The following is a 26,397-nucleotide window of genomic DNA, read 5'->3' as shown; positions in this document are numbered from 1 at the left end:
AGCTGGGGTGCCCCCAGACTCGACGCTGCGTGGCATTGGCTGCACCGGGCGTCCGGGGTAGGGTGCGTTCCGGAATGTCCACTGCCGGGCCGATTGGCTTTCTGCATTGATGACGATGCCGGGGTCTCTTTTGGGGTTTTGATTGCCAGTAGTACGGAGTATGTATGTTCTACATGCTATTCTTGTTGCTCCCGCCTGGGGGTTGTGACTTGTGAGTCGGTGACCGCCGGCATAGGTTCCGTCGAGCCCGGCGGCTTCGCACGGTTTTTGCTTTTTCCCAAGACGGACTTCGGTGGCTGAAGGAGCCGGTGACGAAAACACGCCGCTGCTGTGACCTTCTTGGCAGCCGAGCCAGAGAGGCTGTCCTGTCTGGTCGCTGGATATATAGCTGCAGTAGTATGACAGGGTTGCGGCAACAAGAGCATCGCTCCGTGGCAGCAACATGGAAACCTGCTTCTCAAAGAGTCCGAAACCCACCGCGCTCTCATCTGCCATCTCTCGTCTCGAACCGGGCAAGCCTTTCATTTCGTCTCGTTTGGGACAGGACTCGAGATCAAGGCCCAATCATCGGCAAGCGTGATTCACCGCTGCACCTTGTGGTTCGTCTTGCCGGGGATATGTGCGTGATGATATTCAGATCCCTACTGATAAGGGTAGATGCTCTTGCTCTGATCCGCATAGGATGCTCGCCATGTATGAAACGCTGCCAGCATCCCGCCCGCCCCTTGCAATATTACATCAGACCCTTTGGTCGCGAGCGGGACAAGTTCAAACCATCCGGTGCGGGCGTCTTTTGAAAAGGAGAGAATACTCGTCCATCATTGTAGCCTGGACAGCCCCTCAGTTTGTTCTCAGCGACGGGCAGGAGTAACGCATTTTGCATCGCCATCCGGATGCAGATGTTGCCCATGGCGAGCAAACTGCAGCGTAGCCATAAGCTCCGAGCCCCCCGGATGGCAAGAGTTTCTTTCTTCTTTTCTTGGACATGTTGGTTTATGAGATTCTAGATGCCATGTCTGTATTACTCCTGCGCTTTCCACAGCAATCATGATGTTGCAAGCTCACGGGTGCTGGTGAGACGTGCATGGCAAACCACCGCACCGACTGACCATCTGTAGCCAGCAGCACAGCGTTGGCGCCCCAAGCATCACCCAAAGCTACCGACAAGACGGAGAGCAAGCAGGGACGGCAAAGGCAGTCGTGGCCACGATCATGACAGTTCCCCGGGCTTCCGGCGACTCTGGGCCCGATGTCAACGCCCTCCCTCGCAACCAAGCACAAGCGGTATAAGCGAAAGTCTGTAGAACCGTTTCGACGCTCAACGATTGTCATCACGGGGCGCGCCACCTCAGTTCGAGCAGACAATGCCCCTGAATCAGTCCACCAACAAGCGCGGGATCGTCTCTCCTGCACTCGCAGTCGACTGCAACGCTCGATTTCACCCGCCCCGACTGGCTGCCACAAACGCCTCTGGCGGCTAAAAAAACTCTGCCGATCAGTATTCTCGGTATTGTCGTCGCTACTATAGTACTTGACTTGGCCCGCTATCGCCGCCGTGATATGACTTGCTCGGGGCATCCGCTCCCCGTCTTTCCGCATGGCAAAAACGAAGGACATGTGCGGCGGGCGAAATTCCCCCATACCGCCATGGTACTTGTGCCCGCGTAGAAATCATGCCATGGGTCTTCAGACGAGAAAACTTGCCGACGCCTTGACGAGAGGCCCCATTCGCGGTCGAGGCCGGGAGTCACGGCGAGTCAGAGCGTTTCGAGGCACCAGCGAGTCGCGTTTGGGCCCCGTCAAAGCTGGTCGACGTGACCCTCGCCGATGGCTTGCCGCCACGCAAATGATTGGCAGCAGACAATGGGCGAGCATCTGGTGATGGAGATGTGGCGCCGGACCTGGCGGCCAGTCTCGTGCGTGCCCTGACCCAAGAGGCTGGTTTCTCCTGTCGAAAGAGGCAATCGCTGTTCTCTCTTTTCGAAAGCCACGAGTCAGCTTGTTTAACCCCTGGCGGGGAAAGAAAAAAAAGTTGTCTACATACATACATATTGACGGGTTGTAAAGCGGCTCAAGCCAAGTCGACTATATCGTTTCAATGTAAGCCGTGTTTCGCATAGTATAGACTCTAGAGATCGTGTATAGAGACAGCTGCTTCCGTAAGTCGAGCCATCCAAGCGAAGGACGACAAGAAATTTGGTCTGAATCGTCTCAACAAGAGGCCCCTATTTTCCTATTTTCCCTTTTTTTTTTCACGCATCTTGTATTGTGTTATTCATGGGTTGCCACACGACCCAACTGCACAACACCAACTTGCGCGAGGCGCCGCCATTCTGGCCCACTCCCGAGAGACCTTCCTTCTTGTGCCTGAAGGTGAACTTTCCGTGAACCTATCAAATCGTCCCGGGAGCATTTCGAGAACCATCCAGGTGTGTATATTCCGCAAAGTCTTCAGAAATGCCGCACTTGTACCTGGGCGGCGTGAGCCACGGCTTGACCTTGGGCCGCGGCGACGGGAAAGCCGGCAGGACGCAGGAGGAGGATGTTGTGCGAGTCTGGTTTCTAGAGAGAAGAATTTTGGTGTATATAAATGTATGCTCACCTCGTCCGTTTTTCCCTTCTCCTTTTCTTGTAACTTGGTTAAACAAGCTGGACTACTTTCCTTGACTTTTCAGTTCTTTACTTTCCTTTCCTTTTATACTTGATTGTATATATATATATTGATATATATATTTTCTTCGCTTCTCAAACATACTTTCAATTCCTTTAAATTCAAAATGTTCAGAAACATTGCTCTCGCATCCGCTTGCCTCGCGGCCGTCGTAGCTGGTCTACCGGCCACCAAGCGCGGCATCCAAGACAAATACACAAACTACCAGGGCGACGGGTCTGTCGGCGCCGGATGGCCGTCGATGGACACCTGGGGCTCCTGGGACGATCTCTGGAAGGCCAACTCGGAGCTGATGAACAATACTTGCACCTGGAACGGCTGGGGCAAGGACGACTCCAGCGACGAGATCGCCGCCGTGGGCAGCGCCATCCAGGACGTCGCCAAGCAGACCGGCATCGATGACCGCTTCATCCTCGCCGTCTTGATGCAGGAGAGCAAGGGCTGCGTCCGCGCCCCTACCACCAATAACGGCGTCGTGAACCCCGGCCTCATGCAGTCTCACAACGGCGCTGGCACCTGTGCCGGCGTCGACCCTTGCCCCAGCAGCGAAATCACCCAGATGGTCCACGACGGCGTGGCCGGCACCTCATCTGGCGATGGCCTCCAGCAGCTGATTGCAAAGGCTAAGGGAACTGTGAGCGGCGACAGCCAAGTTTACTACGCCGCTGCCCGTCTGTATAACAGTGGCTCGGCCAACTATGCCAACCTCGCCCTTGGCATGGGAAGCACGCCTTGCTATGCTTCTGATATTGCCAACCGCCTGACTGGCTGGACTCTGGCTACTACCGGCTGCCACTGAGGAACTGGCATGACAAAGATAGTTTGACGCTGTCTTGATGGATATGGGGGTATACTGAGTCTCGGGGGTATTTCAATCTTTTTCATGTATCTTCAACTTACATATTTTCAAACCCCCATGTACATGTCCAGCGAAATACCAAGTCTCTCTTTGACAATCATCTTGATCTCGTACCCTCATCCATTGTATATTGGGTACACGTACCCTAGTAAGCCGTAAACTCGGCATGTCAACTGTAGTGATTAATATGCAAAATCTGTTCATGAACGGTTTCAAGTCTTTCGGTGCGTCTTGTTGGACGATCGATTTGTGAAGGATTTGTTTGTTTACCTGTTCAGGGGGCCAAATTGTCGACGTAGTGGATATACTTCTTCCAAGTGCCAGCTTGACGATTGCTCAAGTACATGCCGTAGCAAGACCGACCAAAGTATTCTGCCAATCAAAAATGTGGGTAGCCAGTTCTCGCTCGTCCAAACCCATATGGTGTTGGCAGATGCTACTCGCATCAAGTCAGCTCACGAGTTGGTCCATGGACCTTGGACAAGTTGCTTCGCCGTCTATCTATCCTCGGGGCAGAACGGCTTGAAATTTCAGGGTTCTGTTCATTTTCTAAGGGTGGTTACTGGGCAGACTTGCCTGTATGTACTCGGAATGAAGGTAGTTCAAGCCGTAGAAGAGGTGCCTCCGCCCGGCCTTTTATAGAGGTCAGTGAAGCCTCCTGTAGGATTTTTTCGAACTAGATGCTTCCTGTCGTAGTATATAGAGGGTGCTAATACATCAAAGATATATGGCGTGGCCACGCCCATTTTTTGGTGCAACACTTCCAACTTTCCCACATTGGACGTTGGACAAGGAAGTAATGGTCACCTCCTGGGTGGTGAAGCTGGAATATGTCAAGTGCGGCTCTGACACGGCGGTACCCGGGATGTGATGGATTTGCCTTGCCAAGGGTCTCTAGAACTTGGAGCTCTTCTCGATTCCCCCTATGCCTGGTGTAGACTTTCAAAGCAACATGTCCACGGGTGCTATTTTACTCGCAGTTAGATTTAAAATAGAAAAGTGTCTCGGGGCCTGAGAGACTCACATGAAGTTCCCGGCGAACCATACAGTCGACGTGGTACCAAAGCCCAGTTTCCGAATGACTTGGTACTTGGACGCAACCACATCGCCCATGTTGATCGGGTAATACGGGCTGGTAGCGAACCCATCGAGCTGTTCTTGCTCCAAGAATGCTGGGTCTTGGACAGGGTCAAGCCCAGCAGTGGGAAAACACAAAGGGACTACGGGTGCTCTGCGTGTCCAGGCCTTGGCCCATTTGAAGACTTGAGGGATGCCATGTGTAGATGCAAGAGCCAAGTTTAGAAGCACTGAACCGACATTACATGGGCCCACTGGCATAGACTCACGGGCCAATGATGTCTCAGTTGCGCTTGCAGTCGGCCAACTTGACTCTTAGAATATGACGAAGAGGAACGTCATTACAAGCATCTAGGCAGCGTTTGGTATAGTTTTCAGTTTATACAATCCGCCAGTTCATGTGGAGGCCAAAGCTCCTCCAGTCGTGCTTTCACGCTGAACCAATCTATATCTACCTTTGATTTCCATCAAGATCAAGAAAAGCGCTTACACAGGGCGCCGGACCAAAAGGAAAGAGAGGAATGACCACCGCACTGAATATTTCATAAGCTACGCATTTTTCCGTAGTTGGCATGCAGCTACACACGACGAAGGATATAGAAATCGACAAAACCACCCAAATGCGGACATGTTTACAGGCCTGCCCAACGGCGAGGCCGTTTAATCAACTTCAATGACATCCCCCGGCACCGTAATCAAAGTAAACTTCTCATCAACGTAATACCACCTGTCATACGGCGCCGGTCTAGCTGCTGGCGGCAAGATGTTGGACTTTTCCGGAATCTCAAACTTCTTGGTCGCATCCTCGGGCTTGACATAGGTCTTGCAAGCACGAGGATTCGTAGTCTGCCAAATGCTGATCTTGCCGCGGTCCTCTTTGCCGAGAACAAGATCGCTCCAATGCTGGTGACTTTCGGCGAGTTTGGCATTCATGGTACGAGCATTGACGTATTCGTTGCCGATGATGAGGTTGAGGCCCTTGCCACGAGCGACTTTGTAATACTTGATGGTGTTAGTGAAAACCCTGTCCGGGGGAAGCGGAGAAGGGTTTGACTTGCAATAAACCAGTCAAGAAAGGATTTGCTGAGTCCGGGTCGGTACTTGTCCAGTTCTTCGACGGCTAAACCACTTAGATGTGCGCTTTGGGATAGTTTGGTACTACGACGGCGGGCGACTTACAGCTGACGAGGTTGGCGAGAGGATCCCTAACGTCAATAGCAATGACCTTCCAGTCCGTCGTGTTATCCTGTTTTTTTCTCTCCTTAGCTGACCTCTGTTTTTTCGAATATTTCCACATACAGCGGGCAACATACGTCAATCATGGCAAGGCCCCCCAGAACTTTGACCTGCTTGACCTCACCCGTGTATCCTGGCCTAGCCATTGTCAGCAACAAAAGTCGCAAAATTGTTTGCAAAATATGCCCAACTTACGAAATGGAGCTGACGTCAAATAAATCGACCGGGTCATTGTCTCCCACAAGGCCGGTATAGTTGTCCTTGACATTCTTGTTCTCCCACGTCTGTGGAATCGACCCATACAAGAAGGGATACGTCTTGTGCGGCCAGAAACTAGCCACAAACCGGGGCTTGTTCTTTGAGGTGTCGTGGAAGAGAGGGTCTGTCGACAATTTAGCAAAAGTCTTTCCAACTCTAGAAATACATTGACTACAACGCACTCAGAGGCTCGTTGCGCTGCGTTTCAATCTTGCCGTCGGTCCATCGGGGAATCTCAACTACAAAGTTGATGACCGGCCCAGGCTTATTATCCGGGTACAAAGGCACATCGTGCCAGGGCGAGACGGGATATCCATCCTTCTGCAGCCATACTCGCCAGTCCTTTTCCCACAGCGTCAACTCATTGCGTCAATAGTGTACATGAAGGGATGAATTCTGCGTGAAGCGACTTACAACTGTGTTCCTAGCGCCAACCTCTCGGAGTGTATAGGAGCCGTTATTCTGGGCAACGGCACCAACTGCGCTCAGAGGCACGAGGACCGCTTGAAACAGTTTCAAGACATACATTCTCGACAATGCTACAACAAAGGCAGACGGAGGAATAGTGTGCTCGCTCACTCACATGTCATGCAGCAGGGGAATACCTCTTTAATACCATCGCATCTGCATCTCCGCAAGTGGCAATCAAGACACGCCGCCCTCCGGATCACACACTTTTAGCGCATGAAACTAGATGCAAAGGATTTCCAGAGCAGCTCAATGTGCTGCGCTGAGTGGTACATTTGATGTAAACTTTGATGCGAGTTATCAATCTAGAGCCGCAGGCTAATGCGATGACATGCTGTGCCCCCTGTCAATGATCTGCCTTGGTGCCAGTGAGCTCAAGGGTCATGGCCCACGTGGGTCTTGGCAACATGAAGAATTAACAGGTTCAAGTTTTTGAGGGCATGTTAGGACTGGGGCCCTCCACCGAGGCACGCGTGTGGCAAAGTGATTTGGTGGAGGAGTAAGGCTATTTCTGGGCCTCCGGTTGCGGATCTTGAGTCGATCTCGTGTCCAGAATACACAACAGAAGCAGAAGGGGTCTGTCAAGTCGTGGCAAACGGAAAATGATCAAGTCGAGGCAAATGAACAAGGCGGGTTTCATTGGTATTGTAGACCCGGCCGACGTGGCTGAAGCGAAGATGGTGTGGATGAGAAAGGAAATAAACGTGGCGGCGTTGATGAGGCCGATGATGAAAGGGTGCGTCCAGTGACGTCTAATTACGACCAAGGCCTCTTCACACGGCATTGTGTCCATACTGAGGAGAATTAATACTAATCACAGTGACAGGGGTATCCAATTCGACTCCAACATGTATACATACATACAGTACATAGATCCAACCTTCTCCTCAGTCCTCCCATCTATGTCGCCTTCGCACCACTCAGCTGAGGCGGCGATCTGACCTGGTCATCAATCTTCTCCACAATACAGGCTGTCCCGTATGCCGCTGTCTGCGCGAACCCGCCCATGTCACCAGCGTCGAATCGCAAGCAAATAATCGCATTTCCGCCCCGGCGCTTGCATTCTTCCACCACACGGCTTATAGAGTCATTTCGACACGAGTACAGCATGGAGGTGAACCACTGGAGTTCGCCACCAGCAAAGCTCTTGAATACCATGCCGAGACTGGCGGCGATATTCCGACTGCGGACAGTGATTCCATAAACCGCGCCGAGAACTTGGACGATTCGGTATCCAGGGAGATCCATCATAGCTATACAGGTGCGTCAGCGTTGTGGTCGATTGGTTGCGCGCCCGCCCAGCGAGAGACCTACTTGTCGTAATGACGCCTTCGGTTTCGGTGAAGCAGTGAAGGTCGGAGATCTGAGGGGGGATGTTGGCAACTTCCTCAGCCTGTTTTTCTTTGCGTCCGGCCATTTCGAAGGTGTCAAGTTATACTATAAATGTGGTTGTCATGGATCGGATCAGAGGCCGAGAAGATATGTTGTCCCAGTAGTTGGTCAATGTATTTTGAGTAGAGAGTTTATAGGGACATGTGCCACGCTAGGAGAAAAAAATCCAAATAGCTGAACAGCGAACAACTCTCTTATTTATACTGACGGGAGAATTGGCAAATGCAGTCGTCATAAGGGTTGTCATCCTCGTTGTATTTTGCCGTTTCAGTCAAGTTGTGGCTGACAGCGAGCCTCTCATGGAAGCGTCGTGGCCAATGGGTAATTTCTCCGTAATGGACGACGAGTTAGTTAACTACAGTCCAGCTGTGGCGGCGGTGGCTACCTGGCTGTTGATACCGTTTGCGACAGGCGTTGGGATGGCTCTGAGGCTCTTTTGACGTGCTTCACTGAGGCTGAGCTCACGTATTCGTCGTATCGAGGCGACACGACACCTGCGAGCCGCGCGAGTGGGGTCGACGCTGGCTCTCAACCGACTTTAGAACTCAGCCAACCGAAAACCAAGGAATGGAGTGTCGGAGTACATAACTAGGAGTACTACTATTAGATAACTTACTTGCCTGTTTTGATGCCGAGCCCATTCGGCCATGCAGTGGCTCGGTCAGCCACTCCCGACTTCGTCAATACTGCTCGGCACATAGAAAATTAAACGAGAATGGCCCGTAATGTCGCTCCATCTGAGGCGGGCCGTTGTTGTGGCATGCCGTCATGTCTGCACCGCATCAGACGTTGGCTGTCCGTCCACGGTACCCTTAGACGAGTTGATCTGGAGACTATTGTTTAAGCTGCACAACCTTGGCCCAAGTTCACCGGTTTCAGTTGCAATCCCTTCCCGGTCAGGACAACTAAGCGCTTTTTGCTGCGTCTCGGCGAGACGCCATCAATTAGGTTGAAGGTGTTCCGCTGGGTTGGCTGCTTACCAACCGGCTTGTCGACTCTAGTTCCTTCTTATTCGCCAGGTGGCCGGTGATCTAAAACATTATGAGCGCCTCTGGATGAAGCTTGCTTGAACCATGTAATATTGGTTGGTCGTCATCGTTCCGACAGAGTCAATTAGCATATATGGGCACTAAGACTCCGAAATGTGTATAGCGCCCATGCTGAAAGTTCGGTAACAATGCCCAGTCCAATATTCCCACGCACAAACTGGCCATTGGACCGATTCTCAACTGCTCAAACGCCAAGTGTCGTGCCGAATCCCTCGGTATACCACCGCTAATCCTCCAAGCGCATTCTCAAAGACATTGATTGATTTAGACACCCACAACCAGCGTCCAAGGTCCGACCAAGTAGCGGGCCATACATACAGCGCTGCAGAACCCTGTAACCTGACATCTTCAGACCCTGGTTGGCATCTGCGGGATGGGGGTGGTATCCTGGGCAAGAGTGTCACCACCCCTACCAATCAATTAGCAACAGCCTCAGTTTTTCTCAGCGCCATCTAACGGATGTATCAGCCAAAAGCTCACCGCCTGTGGTGTATTTCAAATACAATATTACCCTCGTTCGTCCTAGTCCTCGGGATGAATTCTTCAAGGCGACCAGACAGCACACATGCGCTGTTTGCCTTGTTTTCAAACCGACATGCTCGGACATGAAAGAATTTATGGATTTCTCATCATGGGGTCGTTGAAGATGGACACAGATGACATGGACCAAATGTACGGAAGAGATGGACTTGATGCCGCTGAGGCCCGCGGCATTCCGCGCGTCACATATTGTGCTTATGCCAACTTCACCTCCCCCGTGTCTGGCCACCCGGGCAGTTTCTGGATATCGTCACATTGCCTTTCGTTGTCATCGCGGCATGCTTGCGTCGGCATGCTTGCGTTTTCATTTTTGCACGGCAAGGGAATTTTCGGTGATGGTGGCTACCTTGTTGCAGGGGTTCGTTACCCGCATGACAAAATTGGCGACCATGTCTGTCAAACATTGAACGAGGAGTGATGGGCAGAACGCTGCGTTGGTAACACGCGGAGAAAACGGGCAACGACGGGGCACCGGGCCGGAGCGCTGGAGCTGGAACTGCATCTGCGGGATTGAATCTCCAACGGTACGGAGGAGTATGTATGTGCACACACATGTGTGTTTGCCGCATGCAAGAGATCAAAATGGGGAGAAGAAGCACGGGGGATGACCGCCGCCATGGCTCTGACAATGCCCAACCCACCACTTTCGCCCGAAGTGAGGACGTCACCTTGATCCACGACACACACCCATCATGGCTTGCCAGCGGGGTGCTCCTTCCTTCTTCCCGCATGGTGGCGTCGCCCGTTCGGTACACCTCTCTAGTACTCCATACTGCATACTCCAAATGTCTTCATGGGCCAGCCCCAACCAGAGCAACTCGATGGCCTCCTTTACGTCCACGCACGCCCATGTTTTGCCTCTTTACATGTCCCAATCTCACATAGTCTTTCATTCATGTGAATTGATTTGCTCTACGCCTCCGCAACGATGAACGACTGCAACTCCTTTGCCACCACGATGGCCCGGATACACGTGGAAATCAAGTAGACCTTTGGGTAGCTTTGTCTTCCACAGCCCAGAGGGTAGCAAGCTCCATGGTGCTGCTGAATTTTTCTTCTTCTGCTTCTGCTTGGTCGTGCCGTCCCCGGCTGTGTCTTCCGCGGGAAGCAGAGGGTAGTGACTTCATTCGTCACTATCATCACGGCAATGCGAGACGTTCGTCGAAAGGAGGCTAAGCAGCACCAACAACTTGTCGACTCCACTTGTACCGAGAGGCTCTTTCTCCATGTGTGCTGGCTGGATCCTGTAGCGGCTCAAATCAGGTGCTTAACCACCAGTTGTGGTAATTGAGTGGTGCCCGATGTAGGTCGAGTGCGGGCAAAGAAGGCTTGGGACCGGCATATTAAAGGGACAGCATTTCTGTGGCCCCGCGGGTGCCCCTCTCCCACTCGTGACAGCTTCTCAAAAGCTTGAATCGACAGGTCTTCTTTCTTGGCCTTTCTTTTTTATCTTTAGTCGCCGGATGGACCATTGTTTGCAGTATTATTAGCCAACGGCGACAAGCGACTTAATATACCAGCCCTACTGTCACCACTCTCCACTTGGGCCCCATCGTATCGGCCCACACTAGTGACGATGACCAGCCAAGACCATGGATCCTTCTTGAACAATCAAGAAGACATACTTGCCGGTCTCGAAATCAATCCGGCTGCTACATATCACGCTGAGGACAATATCAACTGCTTCGACGACTATACCCAACATAAGTAAGTAGTCCGTCAATGCCAAGGCCATGAGCGCCACTCCCATCTATCTCCTAACACTTGTATTAGTGTATCCCAAGCACAACTTTCCTCAGATTATACATTGAGCTTGCCACAACACGATCGAATCAGGGCACGACTGGCACAAACCCAGCGATTAACCGACAACCTTACTCAAGTATTCGTCAATGACGTTAACAATATACAATATCAACACCATGGCACCCAATCGGCACCGTCTGCTAATCAACCTTCACACTTTCAACAATTATATAATGAAAACAATATTGGCCTGACACTTCAAGCTGCGCAAGAAGGGCCAGCTGTTGGAGATTCAGTAATTGGTAACGTCGAGGCACCATTCTATGACAATCTATTGCAGCACAATCCGACTTTCGGTGTTTCATCCAACAATGAACACGAAAGTTCAAACTCGCATCTAAACGTGCTCGCAGCTCCCTTTTATCCACCCTCCCATACAGAAAATTGGCCCCCTGACTCGAGTGACTGTTCCTGGCTAAGGGCTTCATATCTGCATTATAATGATAATAATAATGACGGAAGTATAGATGAGATTATGACTTCCCCCTCCTACAACAATCCTCCTGCACTGTCGGGGTTGACCTCTACATCACTCTACACTCAGCCTTACGAAGATGAGCTAGAAACTATGCCCAGCTCTCAACAGGCTTTCAATGCTCCTTACACTCAATATATTGACAACGGCGTGGTATTTACAGGCGGAATGCTCTATAGCCCGCAGCCAACTACCGCGCCGTCTCAAGTGTCTACATCCATCAGTGGCGCTGGGTCTCAACATGAATATTCCTCGTCCGGCCCCACGGCTGCATCATCTCTTCAGCAGACGCGCAGCATTCCTTCGAGGACGGCAGGATGGGGTCCCAGACGAGCACCATCACTATCTCGCTCAATTTCTGCCCAAACCAGTTTCAGTCACGAATCGAATGGCTCAGGACCATCCAGGAGGGGTAAGCGGAATGGCCCAATGGACCCAAGGAGAAACCGGCAAGCACAGGAAACCAGGATTCAGCAGTCCGTCTGTGCGGACTGTAAATTGCGCAAAGTACATGTTTGTCTCTCGTCTCTTTTTTATTGTCGAAACAATCCCAACAACGAACTAACCGCCCCTGGGCAGTGCAACAGAAATGAAGCTCTTAAGACATGCGACGCGTGCAGGAAGAAGGGGTTGCCATGCGTTAAACATTTCTTCTCCCGCGATCTGAAAACACGGCCAGAGTATCAGTTTGGTATGTCATCTCGATACAGATTTTCGAGGAAAGTACCCATAAACATGTGACTCACAGCTGATGTAGGACTGTTTCTGATCAATTCGGCATTGGTACCAGCCATGATCAAACCCTGGTTAACCCAGAACATAGACTTCACAAGAAATCTCAACTATCTGGATTACTACAGCAGATTTTATAATATTCGCTTGCAATCACCGGAAGCATGGTGCGATCTCGATCTAGTTGCCTGTCGACAACATTGGCAGCAAGCAAAACTGGATTACAACGATCCAGAAGATCATTGTACGGTGGAAGACTTTGTTACCAATAAACACAAATGGCAAGATACTATGAATTGTCGCGCCCTTCTGTTGGCGTCATCCTCAGAAAACAGCTGGGATGACCCGTTGAAAGCGTTTTCGAGGCTGGATAAAATTTCAGGCCGAGTGTCATGCAGTTTGATTGGCAAGTCTGGAGGTGCATCCGGGGCACGACCACTCAATCTTCAAGACGAAAATGACAAGAGCTTATATTTCATCGCGATGCTCTCCCTCGAACGAATTCGGCATTACATGGAACTGGAAGCATATCACTGCTTGGAGCAGGAACTAGTTCCAGGCAGAGTGGATGAAAACGTCAGAGTCGTCGCATATCTAGGCGTGATGTTACGTTCACTCCGCCGACGTATTGCAATCTGTAAAGCCACTCAAATATGGATTTATTTTCAAAACGGTCCGCTCGCAAAGTATCTAGGTTCAGGCTCAGAAGCAAGCATTGAGCCCCCGGTCATCAGGCAAATGAAGGATTTTTGCTTCCAGTTATATACCCACTTTCTCTGTCGCTTCACCAAGATGAATGCAGTCTCCAGGGGTAAGATAGGGGACGGGCAACATCCCATACATCCCTTTACAGGAACGCACATCATGGAATACCTGCCCACAGACCCAAGTATACATGGTTTCGCCAACTGGATGGCCGAAGGCGAAGTGGCATGCGGGTCACCTGGGTGGTTGTAAAGATGCGTTTACCGAGCAGACTTTAGGGCCTTCTGGAGGCTAGGTTTTGGCATTTTCTTGGGTTGGATTATAAAGCTATTGCATCTGCCGGTTGGCAGTAACAGGGAAGAAAGCGGAAGACAAATACGGCTCACGCCTCGGTATCTGGAAGGGCATGATAGCTTTGTAGATCTAGTGTAACAGTGACGAATTGTGAAGCAGAGATGGGGAATGTTGTACACAAATATTGGAAGCGGATATAAGGGACAAGGCACAGATGTCATAACAAAGGGTTGTATTTGGAGAGGGTTCTCATTCCCTGTCGCAGTGGCAAACGTACCTCACATTGACAATATCCATACAGAATCAATTCACCCCCCTTAAGAACTGTAGGCAAAGAGAGAAGAAGAGCAAGTGGATGCGCCCAAACAAAACCATTTTTGGATGCCAGACGGAGAAACATGTTGTGTTGTGTCTCCATTCTCCATGCTAGTGGATTTGAAATCCACAGCTTCCACCAACGTACATTAAAACAAAACTCGAGGTTCTCCCTCTGCGAAATAGGCAGTTTATCTGCCCCTAATCACGTCCCTTGGCAATTCCCATCTCTGCCTGTATCACCTTCGGACTCCCTTACTCCATGCATTTTGTCATGACCGGTAACGAGATGTTTCGCCACTACTTGATTGCCGGCGATATTTTGTAGGTTTATAATAAACTGAGTTCCTTTTTTTTTTTCGTCCACTGTTTCGCCACTCCTAAATGTTCTTCGCCGTATTGTTACAAATTACGCAGCTTGCTGCATGGTCTCTCTGATCGTCTTAGCGGTGCCGGCGAGATCGGTAATCTTGGCCTTAGGGTTCTTGCCGTGATAGTCGGCAATAGCAGCCTTGATGGCGTCTTCTGCGAGCATGGAGCAGTGAACTGGGAGAGGGTCAGATTTGTAAAAAAAAAATTCGCCAGAGCTTTGATGCAGCTGCGCAGTTCTATGGAGGTACGTACGCTTGACGGGTGGCAGGCAGAGTTCCTTTGATATGTCGACATTACGGATCTTGGATGCATCTTCCACTGTAACATTGGCTTGTTAGCAATCTGCAGCCTGCACCAATTTCAAGTTTCGAGCGAGAGTGAAGTTCCTCGACTGGTGCATTGCAAAATTGGATATAACTCACATCGCATCCCCTTGACCAACTCGGTCAAATAACTCGAGCTTGCGATTGCGGAACCGCATCCAAACGTCTTGAATTTGGCATCAGTAATGGTTCCCGTGGTCTCGTCAACTCGAATCTGCAGCTTCATAACGTCGCCGCATGCTGGGGCGCCAACGAGTCCAGTGCCGACAGCGGGATCCTTCTTGTCCATGGAGCCTGGGTTCCGGGGTCGGCTGTAGTGGTCCAGCAGTAGAATCAAGCATGTTAGCTGAATGTGCGCGAAAAAGGGCGTAAAGCTGCGAAAGAAAAAAAAGGTCCTTGATGCGATGCTGCACTCAGGGATGACCACTTATCTTTATCGTGGTAGAATCGACGCCCAGCCAGCTGAGGAGTTGCTGCCGCGGCGGCGATGGGAGAGGGCATTGCCCGGATTGTACGGAAGGGCGCTCTTAATGAAAACATTTTGATTGCGGTGTGTATGTGTGATGCGTCCGACTGCGATGAGCGATGGCGCAACAGGTGGGTTGTCGTGGTTGTGAGGTCGAGGTCGAAAATGTGAGGAAAAGAGATTAAATGGAGATTATGAAGGTGGCGACAGCGGACGGAGCAGAGAGATGCTGGGGGACTTGCTTGGCTGGCGCTTGTGTGTGGTAGAGCAGCACTGAGCACACTCAGCGAGATTGATAAAAAACGCCGAGCATGTCCGGGCACCGGCGCTCGTCATACACCACGGGCCAATCAAGGCACAAGGAAAACTAAAAAGCCGACGCTGCGTAAAGCACAAGTCAAAAAATGGTTTGTGTCATACGGTAGATTCAGCACTGTGTGGCTACGGTGCAATCGCGGTGGCAGTACGAAGTACACAGTACGGATATGACGAAGATTTGCGCACCAGGAAAGTGCTGGAGATTATCTGTCCGGGGGTGGGAAGGAGCCAACGGGCAGAACCAATAGCAAGGTCGAGTGTGAGGGCGAGGGTCCCAGCAAGTATCTGGAAGGCAGTACGCAGTACGTAACGGAGGAAGGAGCGCCCTTCCTACACTTCGTATGTACGAACGAGTGTCCGATTCGGCCAAAACGACGGCCTGTCGATTTACCCCGCCCCACCTGGTCAGATGCTGGGCAGTTAGTTGACGGATCAGCAGTAGGCCACTGATGATACAGTGAAGAGTGAGGAGGGGTTGAGGCCTTGGAGCCTTGTGGCCGTTATTTGCACGCTCAACATGTGAGCCGTACACAATGTACGGAGTAGGCTAGCTGGGTCACGACGTGCACATGCAAGACCTGAACGGTGTTGATCGGCTCCAAGTTCTCCGTACCACGGTTATCTGCGGGCCCACTCCGGTTACCGGCCTACCCTTGACTTTGACTTTGATTGGGAAAGGGTTTGCGGCTGGCTCCGAGCCATGGGAAATACGAGATGGCATAGCGATTTCGTAATTGTCTTTGCAATTTATCTGTTGGGATTTGTCTTCTCTATGTAAGTTGTCGGGTCTTGTTCTGAAACGGATGGCATTTTCATCAGAGCAGGGGTTAATATCAGTCATACAACCTGCGGGACCCGGAGAGGATGAAGGCAGGAACTTGATGGCACAGCGTTAAAGACAATGTGCAACCATGCAAGAACGCAAAACATAGCAATGTAGAACAAGTCGTGTATAGAAAAGCAGGCTTCGTGTCTGTTCGTGACTGCTCGTCGGTCCTCTGCACGACGAGGGAGCGCTTTGGCTTTGGGTTCTGGCCTTTGTACTCCGCACTCCGTTTTCCGTACGTTGGTACCTGCCCCGTCCGTCTCGCCCCATCGCATCGGGAAAGCCAATAACGCCACATCACCTATTGAGACCCCGAACAGGACACTTGAGCATGCAACCGCCAGTCTTGGTCTCGCGCTACCCGTGCTGGCCTCAATCAAGTACCTTTGAATAGGATCCAAACAAACATCAACGTCCCGGACCAAAGTCCACATCTAGCTTGCGCTATTGCCATTTATGTGTGCTGCTACGTGGGGATCACCATGTTGCCATTGTCATTGTGAATAACTTCCCAAAAGCAAAGGCCAATTTACGCCTCCATCCATCCCGCGAACCCTGGTCTCGCTGCATAAACCGCCCTCGCATCGAGCTGCAGCAGGCTAGAAGCTACCGGGCACGAAACGCGGTGCTATTGCCATTGTTGCCGTCACTGCATTTGCTAATCAGTCATGGCGCCACCATTCACAGACGATCCAGAGAGCCAACGGCCGTCGACGTCGCGCCTTTCCCAAGACTCACTCTCCTCCGTTTCAACCACGAGCCTCGTCTTCGATCGAATCCAAGAAGAGATGGACAGGGACCCTTCAGCTAGCCGTTCTGCTAGACGAGACTTGTTACCGGCAACGAAAGATGAAGGCGACTTCGACGAGAACGCCTCCGAGACGGGCGCTTTCCTCGGGCCTCCAGGCGTCCCATTGCAACGCCAGCCCATGGATAGGGGTTTTCGACGAATATTAATAATAATTGGTGCTGTTTTTGTTGGAGCTTGGCTTGCCGGATTGGGAATCTTTGTACTGTCCGGCTCCTATAAACATGAGAGCGACTCAGAACATGACCCCGATGCCAACTCAAGAGGATCCGGCAAAGCCGTCACCATGGACCAAGTGTTTGGGGGGTTCTGGTCGGCCAGATCCCATAGCATCAGCTGGATAGCAGATCCTGATGGCGGTGATGGTCTCTTGCTCGAAGTTAATACTGCAAACGGTTACTTGGTTGTAGAGGATGTGCGTGCCGACAAGGAAAGTACTGATACCAACGCCGGCCAAACCGCCGACACTCAGCCTGCCAAGCCGCGAGTATTGATGAGGGACCCTTACTTTATGTATCATGGTGAAATCAAGCGGCCTGACTGGAACGAGCCAAGTCCGGACCTGAAAAAGGTTCTGTTGGCCGTCAAACGCGAAAAGAACTGGCGCCACTCTTTCCAGGCAACCTATTTCATCCTCGACGTCGAAACTGCCCAAGTTCAGCCTCTTGTGCCGGACAATGTCAACGCCAAGGTCCAGCTGGCCAACTGGAGTCCCACAAGTGATGCCATATCCTTCACCATGGACAACAACATCTACATCCGTCGACTGAACCAGGCCAATGATGTGGTGCAAATTACCAAGGACGGAGGGCCAGAGTACTTCTATGGTATCCCCGACTGGGTCTACGAAGAAGAAGTCTTCGCCGGCCGCTCAGCAACCTGGTGGTCTGACGATGGCAAGTACCTTGCATTCTTGCGAACCAATGAGACGGCTGTGCCCGAATATGCGATCGAGTACTATATCCAGCGTCCGTCGGGCAAGAAACCCGCCGTGGGCGAGGAGGCATACCCAGAGATTCGCAAGATAAAGTACCCTAAACCAGGAGCGCACAACCCCGTTGTCGATGTCCAGTACTATGATGTTTCAAAAGGCGATGTTTTCTCCATCTCCGCCCCCGACGAATTTCCCGACCACGACCGTATCATCTCCAATGTCCTCTGGGCCGGCAACAAAGTCCTGCTCAAGCAGTCCAATCGCATCGGTGACTTCCTCAAAGTCATCCTCGTCGACCCCTCACAGCGTGAAGCCAAAATCGTCAACAGCATCAACATTGCCGAAATCGATGGCGGATGGTTCGAAATCTCACACACCATGACATACATCCCTGCCGATCCCAGCAAAGGCCGCCAACAAGACGGCTACGTAGACACAGTTATTCACGAGGGCTACGAGCACATCGGCTACTTCACTCCCATTGACAATCCCAAGCCAATCATGCTCACATCCGGCTCGTGGGAAGTTGAAGATGCCCCGTCAGCAGTTGACCTGAACAACAACCTCGTCTATTTTGTCGCCACCAAGGAGTCCTCCATCCAGCGCCACGTCTACTCAGTCAAACTCGACGGCACCAACTTGACACCCCTCACCAATACCTCCTCCGAAGGCTACTACACTGTGTCTTTCTCCTCACGCTCTGGCTTCGCCCTCCTCTCCTACAAAGGCCCCAAAATCCCATACCAAAAGGTCATTTCCACACCTTCCATTCCCATCCAGTTCTCCCGCACCATCGAAGACAACGCCGATCTCGCAGACAAGGCGAAAAAACACGAACTCCCCATCCTCAAATACGGCACCCTCCAGTTGCCCAACGGCATATCCGTAAACTACCTCGAGCGTCGGCCCCCGCATTTCAACCCCAAGAAGAAGTATCCTATTCTCTTTCAGCAATACTCGGGTCCGAAATCCCAGACCGTCACCAAGAAGTTCGCCGTCGACTTCCAGTCCTATGTCGCCTCGTCACTAGGTTACCTCGTCGTGACCATCGACCCCCGCGGCACCGGCTTTCTCGGCCGCCAGCACCGCGTCGTTGTCCGCTCGCAGCTCGGCGTCCTCGAAGCCCAAGACCACATCGCCGCCGCAAAGCACTATTCCTCCCTCCCCTACGTCGACCCTTCCCGCCTCGCAATATGGGGCTGGTCCTACGGCGGCTTCCAGACCCTCAAGACGCTCGAAGTCGACGCCGGAGACACATTCTCCTACGGAATGGCCGTGGCCCCCGTCACCGACTGGCGCTTCTACGATAGCATCTACACGGAGCGATACATGCGTCTGCCGCAAGACAACACCGCCGGCTACGACGCATCAGCCGTTCGGAACGCCACTGCTCTCGGCATGAACAAGCGCTTCCTTATCATGCACGGCTCCGCAGATGACAATGTCCACTTCCAGAACTCCCTCAAGCTACTCGATTACTTGGACCTAGCAGGCATAGAGAACTATGACGTGCACGTGTTCCCAGACAGCGATCATAGCATTGCATTCCACGGCGCCAACAGGATGGTGTATGATAGTAAGTCCGAATCGACGTGTTATACAGTTGGATATTGAGCCCACGCTAACCTGTCAGGACTAAACAATTGGCTCGTCAATGCATTCAATGGCGAATGGCTCAAGATAGCGGACCCAAAGCCTATTGACACCAAGAAGAGGCGGCATGTATCATAATTTTTAGTGACATTGGGATGTTTAGAGCGCGCAAGCCGACTAGGCGTGAATTCGAGTGTATGTTACTGCTAGTTGGCGTTGGATCTTTAAAGTACTTGGAATAGAAGCGCGATTACCCACTAGGTGCTCACAATAACAACATGCGGGTGTATTCGTCGATTCGTCGATGTATATATGTGTGTCCTTCTGCATGGATAGGACGGATGAGCAACTGAGTTCACAGATAATCCACCTTTGACAACAAAAATGCAAATTGATTACTATCATACAACATACAGTAGCTTCGGATTTACTCCCGAGCCTTCATCTAACTCCAAATGTCTGGCTCCAGTCTAGCTGTAGCAAAACTAATTACTAATCGTGCCAGATTCGAAGTTCGCTCCTTTGCCGCCTTGTGCCTCTTTAAAAAGAAGTATTAAAAGCCAAAAAAAAAAAAAAGACCAGCCAGGCTGTCCTCCTGATGTATCTGGCCCTGTCACCTTTTCTTTCTTTATCTCTAGGCACCGCGTTAAACATGAATGATTACGGGTTCATGAATTCAATAACATCCCTGAATCACCCTCCTCTACTGAAGGTGTTCCACTGGGTACCTGCGCAGCATCCTTCTGCATGCTATAATATGCGCACGTATCAGCAACTTGACATGTGTGATAAGGCGTTCAGAACGCAGGAAACCAGGCCCAGACCGGCACTTGCATCTAGTATCCGTAGCCGGTGGGTTGCGGCGCAAAGCCGTTTGATTGCTGGTATGGTGCGGGGGAAGGGCTGCCCATGTTGCCGCCAGGTCCGGCAGTGATCATGAGGCGGCCAGCGCCAAGAATGGGCGTGTTATCTTCAGTCTTCTCTTGTTCCTTCTCCTTGGCCTTGCGAGCCTCATTGTCAGCCTTTAATAACGCAATCTCCTTGGTTTGCTGAGCCAACATGTTGATCATATATGGCATGGTGAAGTCCTGAAGGCCGTGACGCCACGACAGCTCCAATACAAGATCGGGTCGAATGAGTTCGTTGCAAGCATAGAGCATGCCAGTGTAGCACTCGCGATGACCAATATCGACAAACTAGGAATGAATTAGTGGACAATTCTGCAAATTAGAAGGTATGGGGTGCGTCCAGAGCTTACGTATCGCAAAAGATCGTTAACAATATCCCCCTTGCCAGAAATCGCAGCAGTCTCGATAGCATCCTTGAAAAGCTTGTCCTGCTTAGACAAGGCAATTGACTTCTCCCAGCGCTTGTTCTTACGGTAAATATTGGCGGCGATCTGACGGAAGAAGATGAGGTCGTGCTTCTCAAGACGGCTAGCCAGCTCGACAGCATCGTAGTTGTCGTAGTTCTGTACAGAGTCTCTTAGAGTCTTGTAGTCCTCTTCCTCGATGAGTAGGTCGTTCACAGCCTCGTTGACGGTGCGTTTGTTCTGTGACTGGACGTTGAGCAAAAATGGCTTGATCAGAGGCAGACTGTCGTTCTTCTGGAATATCTTGACGACGCGGTTGACGTCGATACGAGCAGTTAAGGCGGCCAGGAGGTCGGTCAGCAATGAAGGATGTTGTTCTACGTAAAACTTGATAGCCCGGTAGTAGATTTCGAGGTTGTTAACCTTGACTACAATCTCCTTGAACTGCTGGTGGTCCCAAGAGTTCTCGGGTCGCTCAATAACAGCCAAGGCGGCGTTGTCAAACTCGTCGTAGTGATAGTAGCAGAATACCAGCTCAGGCCACAAATTGGCTTCCTCACACGCCCGGATCATCTTGGGCATGTTCATTCTTGACCAGAAGATCTTGATGTGCTCCATCAGACGTTCCGGATGGTACTTGGACAGAGCAATGCCAAGTTCTGTGAACATGCCCATATGAGCACGCTCAAGGCCAAGACCCTGCTCAAGAAGGCTGATGAGTTCATCGAAGTAGCCATTACGCTCATACTCCTTTACTAGAGTCTGTAATTGCTCAGCGTCCACAATCAAGTTGAGACCACAAATTTGGGCGAGGCGGAATTCCTTCTTCTGAACGCATGCCTCATGCACCTGCTTCCAGACCTTGATGTTGTTAGCCTTACGGGCGCAGTCCACAGCGGCCTGATAGTCTCCAAGGTGGACGAGAGTGGTCGCAAGCTTGGCCCAGTTGGAGATACTGGTGTAAAAGATCTTGGAGGCCTCAAACAAACCCTCCTCATAGGCCTTATCGCCTGACTCCTCGATGTTGGCAACATTGGTGGCTCGGAGGAAGTCTTCAAGCTCGGGGAGCTGATCAAGACGAGCATAGCAGAAAGCAAGAGCGGTGTCAATGGCAGGTTCTCGAAGAGTCTTGCGCGCCATGCGGAGATACTTGACAAGTTCCTCGTTTTTGCCAGCGTGGGTGGCGATTTCAATGACCTCAGCATGGTTTCTGGGGTCGTCGGCCTTGATGTAAGAGTCGATAGCATCGGGTACACGGAGCCCGTCAAGCTGAGCCTTGGCAACTTTGCTCCAGACCTCGGGAATATCAACCTCCTCAGCGTAAGCCTGGGATCGGTCGATGCTGACAACATGTTCAACAAGAACATCGACAGCAGCAGACTTGTTGTCGGCCTTTTTGTAAATCTCAAAGGCTTCTTCGAACAGACCGACATCGATACACGACGTGGCAATGTCGTCCGCATTGTAACTGTCAAGTTTGTGAATATAGTCCATAACACGACCCTTGTCAGCCTTGGCACCAGTGAACAGCAAGAGGTTCTGCAAGTTCTGGTTGTCGCTGAAGGGAGATGGTTCAAGTACAATCTTCTCAAGAAGCTCAATGAGCTCAAGCGGAAGGTCGTTCTCAAGGAAGGAGGCGACAGCAACAGACACTTTAGCAGGGTCTGTTGATTCGGGAACAGCAGTAGCAGTGACCTGGTCAACGACAGATCGACGATGGATGTTGTTCTCGCTGAGGACAAAGTTCCACAGCTCGCTATCTGATCGTTCCAAGAGGTAGCGCGCTTGGGCACGGTACATGGAGTTCTCGTTGGTGATGTTGACCAATTCTAGATCATTTTGGCCCTTGGAGTAGGCAATGTATGCCAAGTTGGGGTCACGCTTCTCGCAGTATTTACCAACTGTGAGTGTATCATATTGGTCGTTCTCCTTGAGGAACTTCTCGGGGTTGTTGTTCGAGTCAATGTAAATCTTAGCCAGAGCATTATAAACAGCCTGCTGCTGGTTACCAGACTGGAGGGTAGCCTCAAGGAAGGGCAAAAGGAGCTTCAATCGGTTGCGCGACTCTACTTCAGACACTAGCTCATCAATATTGATCTGCTGAGCATTGACGGTGCCGAGTAGCTGCTTAATAATATTCTCATCACAATCGACGTCGAGAAGGCCGCCAACTACAGCAGGAGTCCTGCCGGGGTTAACACGCTGGACATAGGACTCAATGGCCTGGAACTGCTGGTTCTGATACAGGTATAGAATTAGATCATGGACGAAGTTGAAACGATCGCAAACAATAATGAGGGGAAGCTGTTCTGGTAGTCTGGCTTCCTTCAAAAAGTTTTTGACCTTTTCAGGATTGTAGTAATTGCTGTCACGACAAATTCGTTCGACCTCATTCAACTGGTTGGACTTTGTTGCGGCCTCGATGTACTTGAAGTGGACATCGGGGTCCTCGGAGAGATTGACGATGCTGCCAAGGTAGTAGAAGAGACCTTCTGCGGTTTTGTACTTCTCGAACAAGTCAATCAGACGAACAGGACCAAGAAGCTCAGAGTACTTGGTTGCAATGTTGACAACAGACTGAAGATTCTGGCGAATGTTGTGTTTCAACATAGCGTCGAGACAGTCAAGCGATTGCTCAACAGAAAGCTTGCTAAAGAAGTTGCTAAACCATTCGGGGTTGAAGTTGGTGGTGCCGGGAATGTTGACAATGACGCGCTTGATAGCCTCGGGGTCCTCATACAGCTCAAGTGCCTTTTGAGGAAGACCAGCCTGCTCGCAGAGGTTGGCGATGCGGCCCTTGTCAAAGTGAGTGAACATGTCATTGCCCAGAATAGCCTCAGCAACTTGGGGGGCGTTCATCAAGTTCATCTCTAGGAGTCTGGTCTGGAGGCGGGCATGCTCAGGCTTGTTGTCCTTCAAAGCATCCAGAAGAAAGGCCGTGGCCTGTTGGATCATGCCCTGGCCCTGGAAGATGTCACAAACACGCTCGAAGTCAACCAACGAGCCTTGCTCATTGTTTGCTAGAGCCGTGGCAAATTCAGCGCCCTTCTCGGGATTGCTGCGGATGATGTGCTGCAAGAGCTGGATGTAATCGGGCTGGTAGCCAGTTTGAGCGGTATAAGGCAGAATCTTGTCAAATTGACCGGTTTCTGCAAAGCCGGCGACCACTTTGTGAGGCACATTCGCTTTGAGGTAGACAGTCAATGCCATGTTGACATCGTAAGGTCGAACCATATCGCCGAGTTGTTCGGAGCAGTCCAGCTTGCCTTCCGTGAGCCACTTTTCGAGTAAATGCTTTCGGTTCTGTTGCAGAACAGGCTGGGCGAGCTCAAGGGTTTCATGTCTGTTCAGGCCACCCTTGTCGAGGAGCATACCAAAGTACTGGAGGGTGAATGCCATCTGGCCAGGCTGGGCGGGGAGCCTCTTGAACTTCTCAATCGTCTCGGGGGTGCGGAGGAAGCCGCGTGGGGAGTTGGCGGCAATCTTGGCAGCCTCCAGGTAACTTCCAGAGTTGAACAGCTGGTCGAACTGTCTCGCATAAAGGTTGTCCGCGCCAGGCAGTCCAGCCCGTGAGGCCAGTTTGATGGCAATCTCAGTGTTGGCAGGGTTCTCGAGAAGGTAAGGGATGATTGTGGTTTCATCAACAGTGACGAAAAGAACCTGGCCCTTACGATTGATGCCCACAAGACCGGATGACTCGTCGTCGGCACAGCTGGTGAAGATTGTGTCGCTGGAAATTCGGTTCATGAAGATCAAAGTACCGGTCTCAAGGTCGTACAAATGGATAAAACCATACTTGGTGACCATGAAGATGACACCATATTTTTGAGAAATCTGCAAGGCTACAGGAAAGTCGTTGGTTGCCTCGGGAGGGAAGAAGATCTCAACAGCCTTCTTCTGGAAGACTGGGTTGGATTCGGCATGATCGACTTCGACAACGTGCAACTTGGCACCGGTGGCTGTTCGAACGGCGAAACTGAAAAGCTTCGTGTCTTGAGGAGCACCCTCAAGGCGCAGTGACCCAAATGATGCGGCATGGCCCTCAATGGCCTGACTGATGCCACGATCCTTGGAGTACAGCTGCATGGCACCGACTACACGGCCCTGCTGGGATGAAATACCAACCACCACCATCCATTTGCCGTCCTCGTTAGCACGGTAGTTGATGATTTGGCAGCCCTATTGCGCAAGTATTAGTTCAGATTGTACTGTCTTGTCTGGAAATAGTTTCATGCAACGAACATTGAGGTTGGCATTTCGCTCAAAGACCTTGGAAGGCGCATCTTGTCCGGCATCGTAGACGTCCCAATGGTAAACACTGGTGGTCGTGACGAGGCCCAGAGTAGACTCGCTGATCCACTTCCAAAACTGCACGTCCTCGTTCATGGTGCATGACTTTAATTTTTTCTTTTGCTCCAAGTCAAAAATCTGCAACGTCCGTGATTGGGCCTTCAAGGCGATGATCTGTCTGTTCCAGTGCATGATGGCACTGTCGGCCTTGATTGGCCTTCGCGTCACGTTGTTGCCATTTTTGAGCTCAACAATAACGACCTCGGGTTGAGCAGCCTCGTTCTTCTTCTCACGGATACACACATATGAATCGGATTCGAGTGTCTAAGATCAAGGCCGAGGTTCTGTTAGCCGTTGATGCCATGTTTGCTCAATCTTTTGCTGCTGGCCAGTCTAGAAAGATGCGGACGGTCAGTGGTACTTACGCAGGAGTTGAAGCCGATTGATTGCGTGTCCACTCCAACGTTGGCGAGTTGGACCAACTCCTGAAACTTGATGGGCAGAGGCGCCATTGCGCCTTAGTTCAGCTGTTACGTCACGTTGAACCAGGCTGGATATAAAACTCGAAGCCTCAAGCTATGGATGCGAGTAATCTGTCGCAAATCCACTGTTTCGTGGCCGATGTCCCGATGATGCTGTCAATGTGGGTTCAGCAACGACAGGAGAAGTTGACGGAAGCTTCCATGCGCCAAACGGCAAGAGCGGGAAGCGGGAAAGTAGCTGCAGGACGAGACAACGTGAGCCGAAAAAAATTGAACGAGTAAAGGACCGGTAGAAGCAAGAAAGAGTGCGGGTGGGAGTCGCGTCCGTGAGCTGCTGGTGGCAAGCAGATGGACTCGTAGAGGGAGATGAAAGTGGTGATGATTTCGTTGTTCAGAGAGGGTAAAGGAGGTAAAGGTTAGGTCCCCCTTTGGGCCATCTGTTCTTCACGAACCTGGGCAGGCGAGCAGGCCAACAGCATCCATGTGGGGGCGCAGGCTTGGGGTGAGCCAATTGAGAGCTGCAGGAACAAAGAAATTCCGCTCCAGCAGCGCACTGGAAGCCAATAGCTTCTCGTAAATGCAATGCTAAATGCTGCTAATGTCCCATCTGGCACGTGAAACGTCATCAAGCAGGCGCGGATGGCACAAAAGTTGCAGCTTCAATTGGGAGTCGACAACTTTCTACGCGTGCCTGGGCATGTTTTCGTGCCATGGCCAGTCTCACTCTCCAATTGCACACAAATATTGCTGTCGCATCGTCTTCATCTTCAATGAATCTGTCTTCCCCTCTTTTGCC

The 26,397-nt window shown here is 51.3% G+C and overlaps 7 protein-coding genes across 7 annotated transcripts; 3 read left to right on the top strand and 4 right to left on the bottom strand.

Moving 5' to 3' along the window:
• Positions 1-2,777: 2,777 nt before the first annotated feature.
• MAA_03360 (glycoside hydrolase) lies at positions 2,778-3,470 on the top strand (the record flags this gene model as incomplete). The annotated part of the gene is made up of 1 exon (XM_007821358.1): positions 2,778-3,470. One exon carries the CDS (start codon positions 2,778-2,780, stop codon positions 3,468-3,470), a length of 693 nt encoding a protein of 230 aa, XP_007819549.1.
• Positions 3,471-5,267: 1,797 nt separating this feature from the next.
• On the bottom strand, positions 5,268-6,629 carry MAA_03361 (Inorganic pyrophosphatase; the record flags this gene model as incomplete). Its single annotated transcript, XM_007821359.1, has 5 exons — positions 5,268-5,609; positions 5,921-5,981; positions 6,039-6,225; positions 6,284-6,461; positions 6,516-6,629. The coding sequence occupies 5 exons, from the start codon at positions 6,627-6,629 to the stop codon at positions 5,268-5,270; spliced, it is 882 nt and encodes a 293-aa protein (XP_007819550.1).
• An 840-nt stretch (positions 6,630-7,469) lies between these two features.
• On the bottom strand, positions 7,470-7,986 carry MAA_03362 (YjfJ protein; the record flags this gene model as incomplete). Its single annotated transcript, XM_007821360.1, has 2 exons — positions 7,470-7,822; positions 7,884-7,986. 2 exons carry the CDS (start codon positions 7,984-7,986, stop codon positions 7,470-7,472), a joined length of 456 nt encoding a protein of 151 aa, XP_007819551.1.
• A 3,140-nt stretch (positions 7,987-11,126) lies between these two features.
• MAA_10987 (C6 zinc finger domain-containing protein) lies at positions 11,127-13,520 on the top strand (the record flags this gene model as incomplete). Its single annotated transcript, XM_011412932.1, has 4 exons — positions 11,127-11,257; positions 11,324-12,243; positions 12,340-12,522; positions 12,589-13,520. 4 exons carry the CDS (start codon positions 11,127-11,129, stop codon positions 13,518-13,520), a joined length of 2,166 nt encoding a protein of 721 aa, XP_011411234.1.
• Positions 13,521-14,286: 766 nt separating this feature from the next.
• Positions 14,287-14,861, bottom strand: MAA_03363 (iron sulfur cluster assembly protein; the record flags this gene model as incomplete). Its single annotated transcript, XM_007821361.2, has 3 exons — positions 14,287-14,423; positions 14,502-14,567; positions 14,672-14,861. 3 exons carry the CDS (start codon positions 14,859-14,861, stop codon positions 14,287-14,289), a joined length of 393 nt encoding a protein of 130 aa, XP_007819552.2.
• Positions 14,862-16,850: 1,989 nt separating this feature from the next.
• MAA_03364 (dipeptidyl aminopeptidase) lies at positions 16,851-19,655 on the top strand (the record flags this gene model as incomplete). The annotated part of the gene is made up of 2 exons (XM_007821362.2): positions 16,851-19,500; positions 19,558-19,655. The coding sequence occupies 2 exons, from the start codon at positions 16,851-16,853 to the stop codon at positions 19,653-19,655; spliced, it is 2,748 nt and encodes a 915-aa protein (XP_007819553.2).
• A 698-nt stretch (positions 19,656-20,353) lies between these two features.
• On the bottom strand, positions 20,354-25,631 carry MAA_03365 (clathrin heavy chain-like protein; the record flags this gene model as incomplete). The annotated part of the gene is made up of 4 exons (XM_007821363.1): positions 20,354-20,713; positions 20,776-25,008; positions 25,072-25,443; positions 25,545-25,631. The coding sequence occupies 4 exons, from the start codon at positions 25,629-25,631 to the stop codon at positions 20,354-20,356; spliced, it is 5,052 nt and encodes a 1,683-aa protein (XP_007819554.1).
• Between the last annotated feature and the right edge of the window lie 766 nt (positions 25,632-26,397).

The sequence above is a fragment of the Metarhizium robertsii genome (assembly GCF_000187425.2).
Source record: "Metarhizium robertsii ARSEF 23 chromosome Unknown MAA_Scf_3, whole genome shotgun sequence".
Classification (NCBI taxonomy): Eukaryota; Fungi; Ascomycota; class Sordariomycetes; order Hypocreales; family Clavicipitaceae; genus Metarhizium; species Metarhizium robertsii.
Note: the sequence above shows the minus strand (reverse complement) of the source record. Positions and strands in the feature narration are given on the sequence as shown.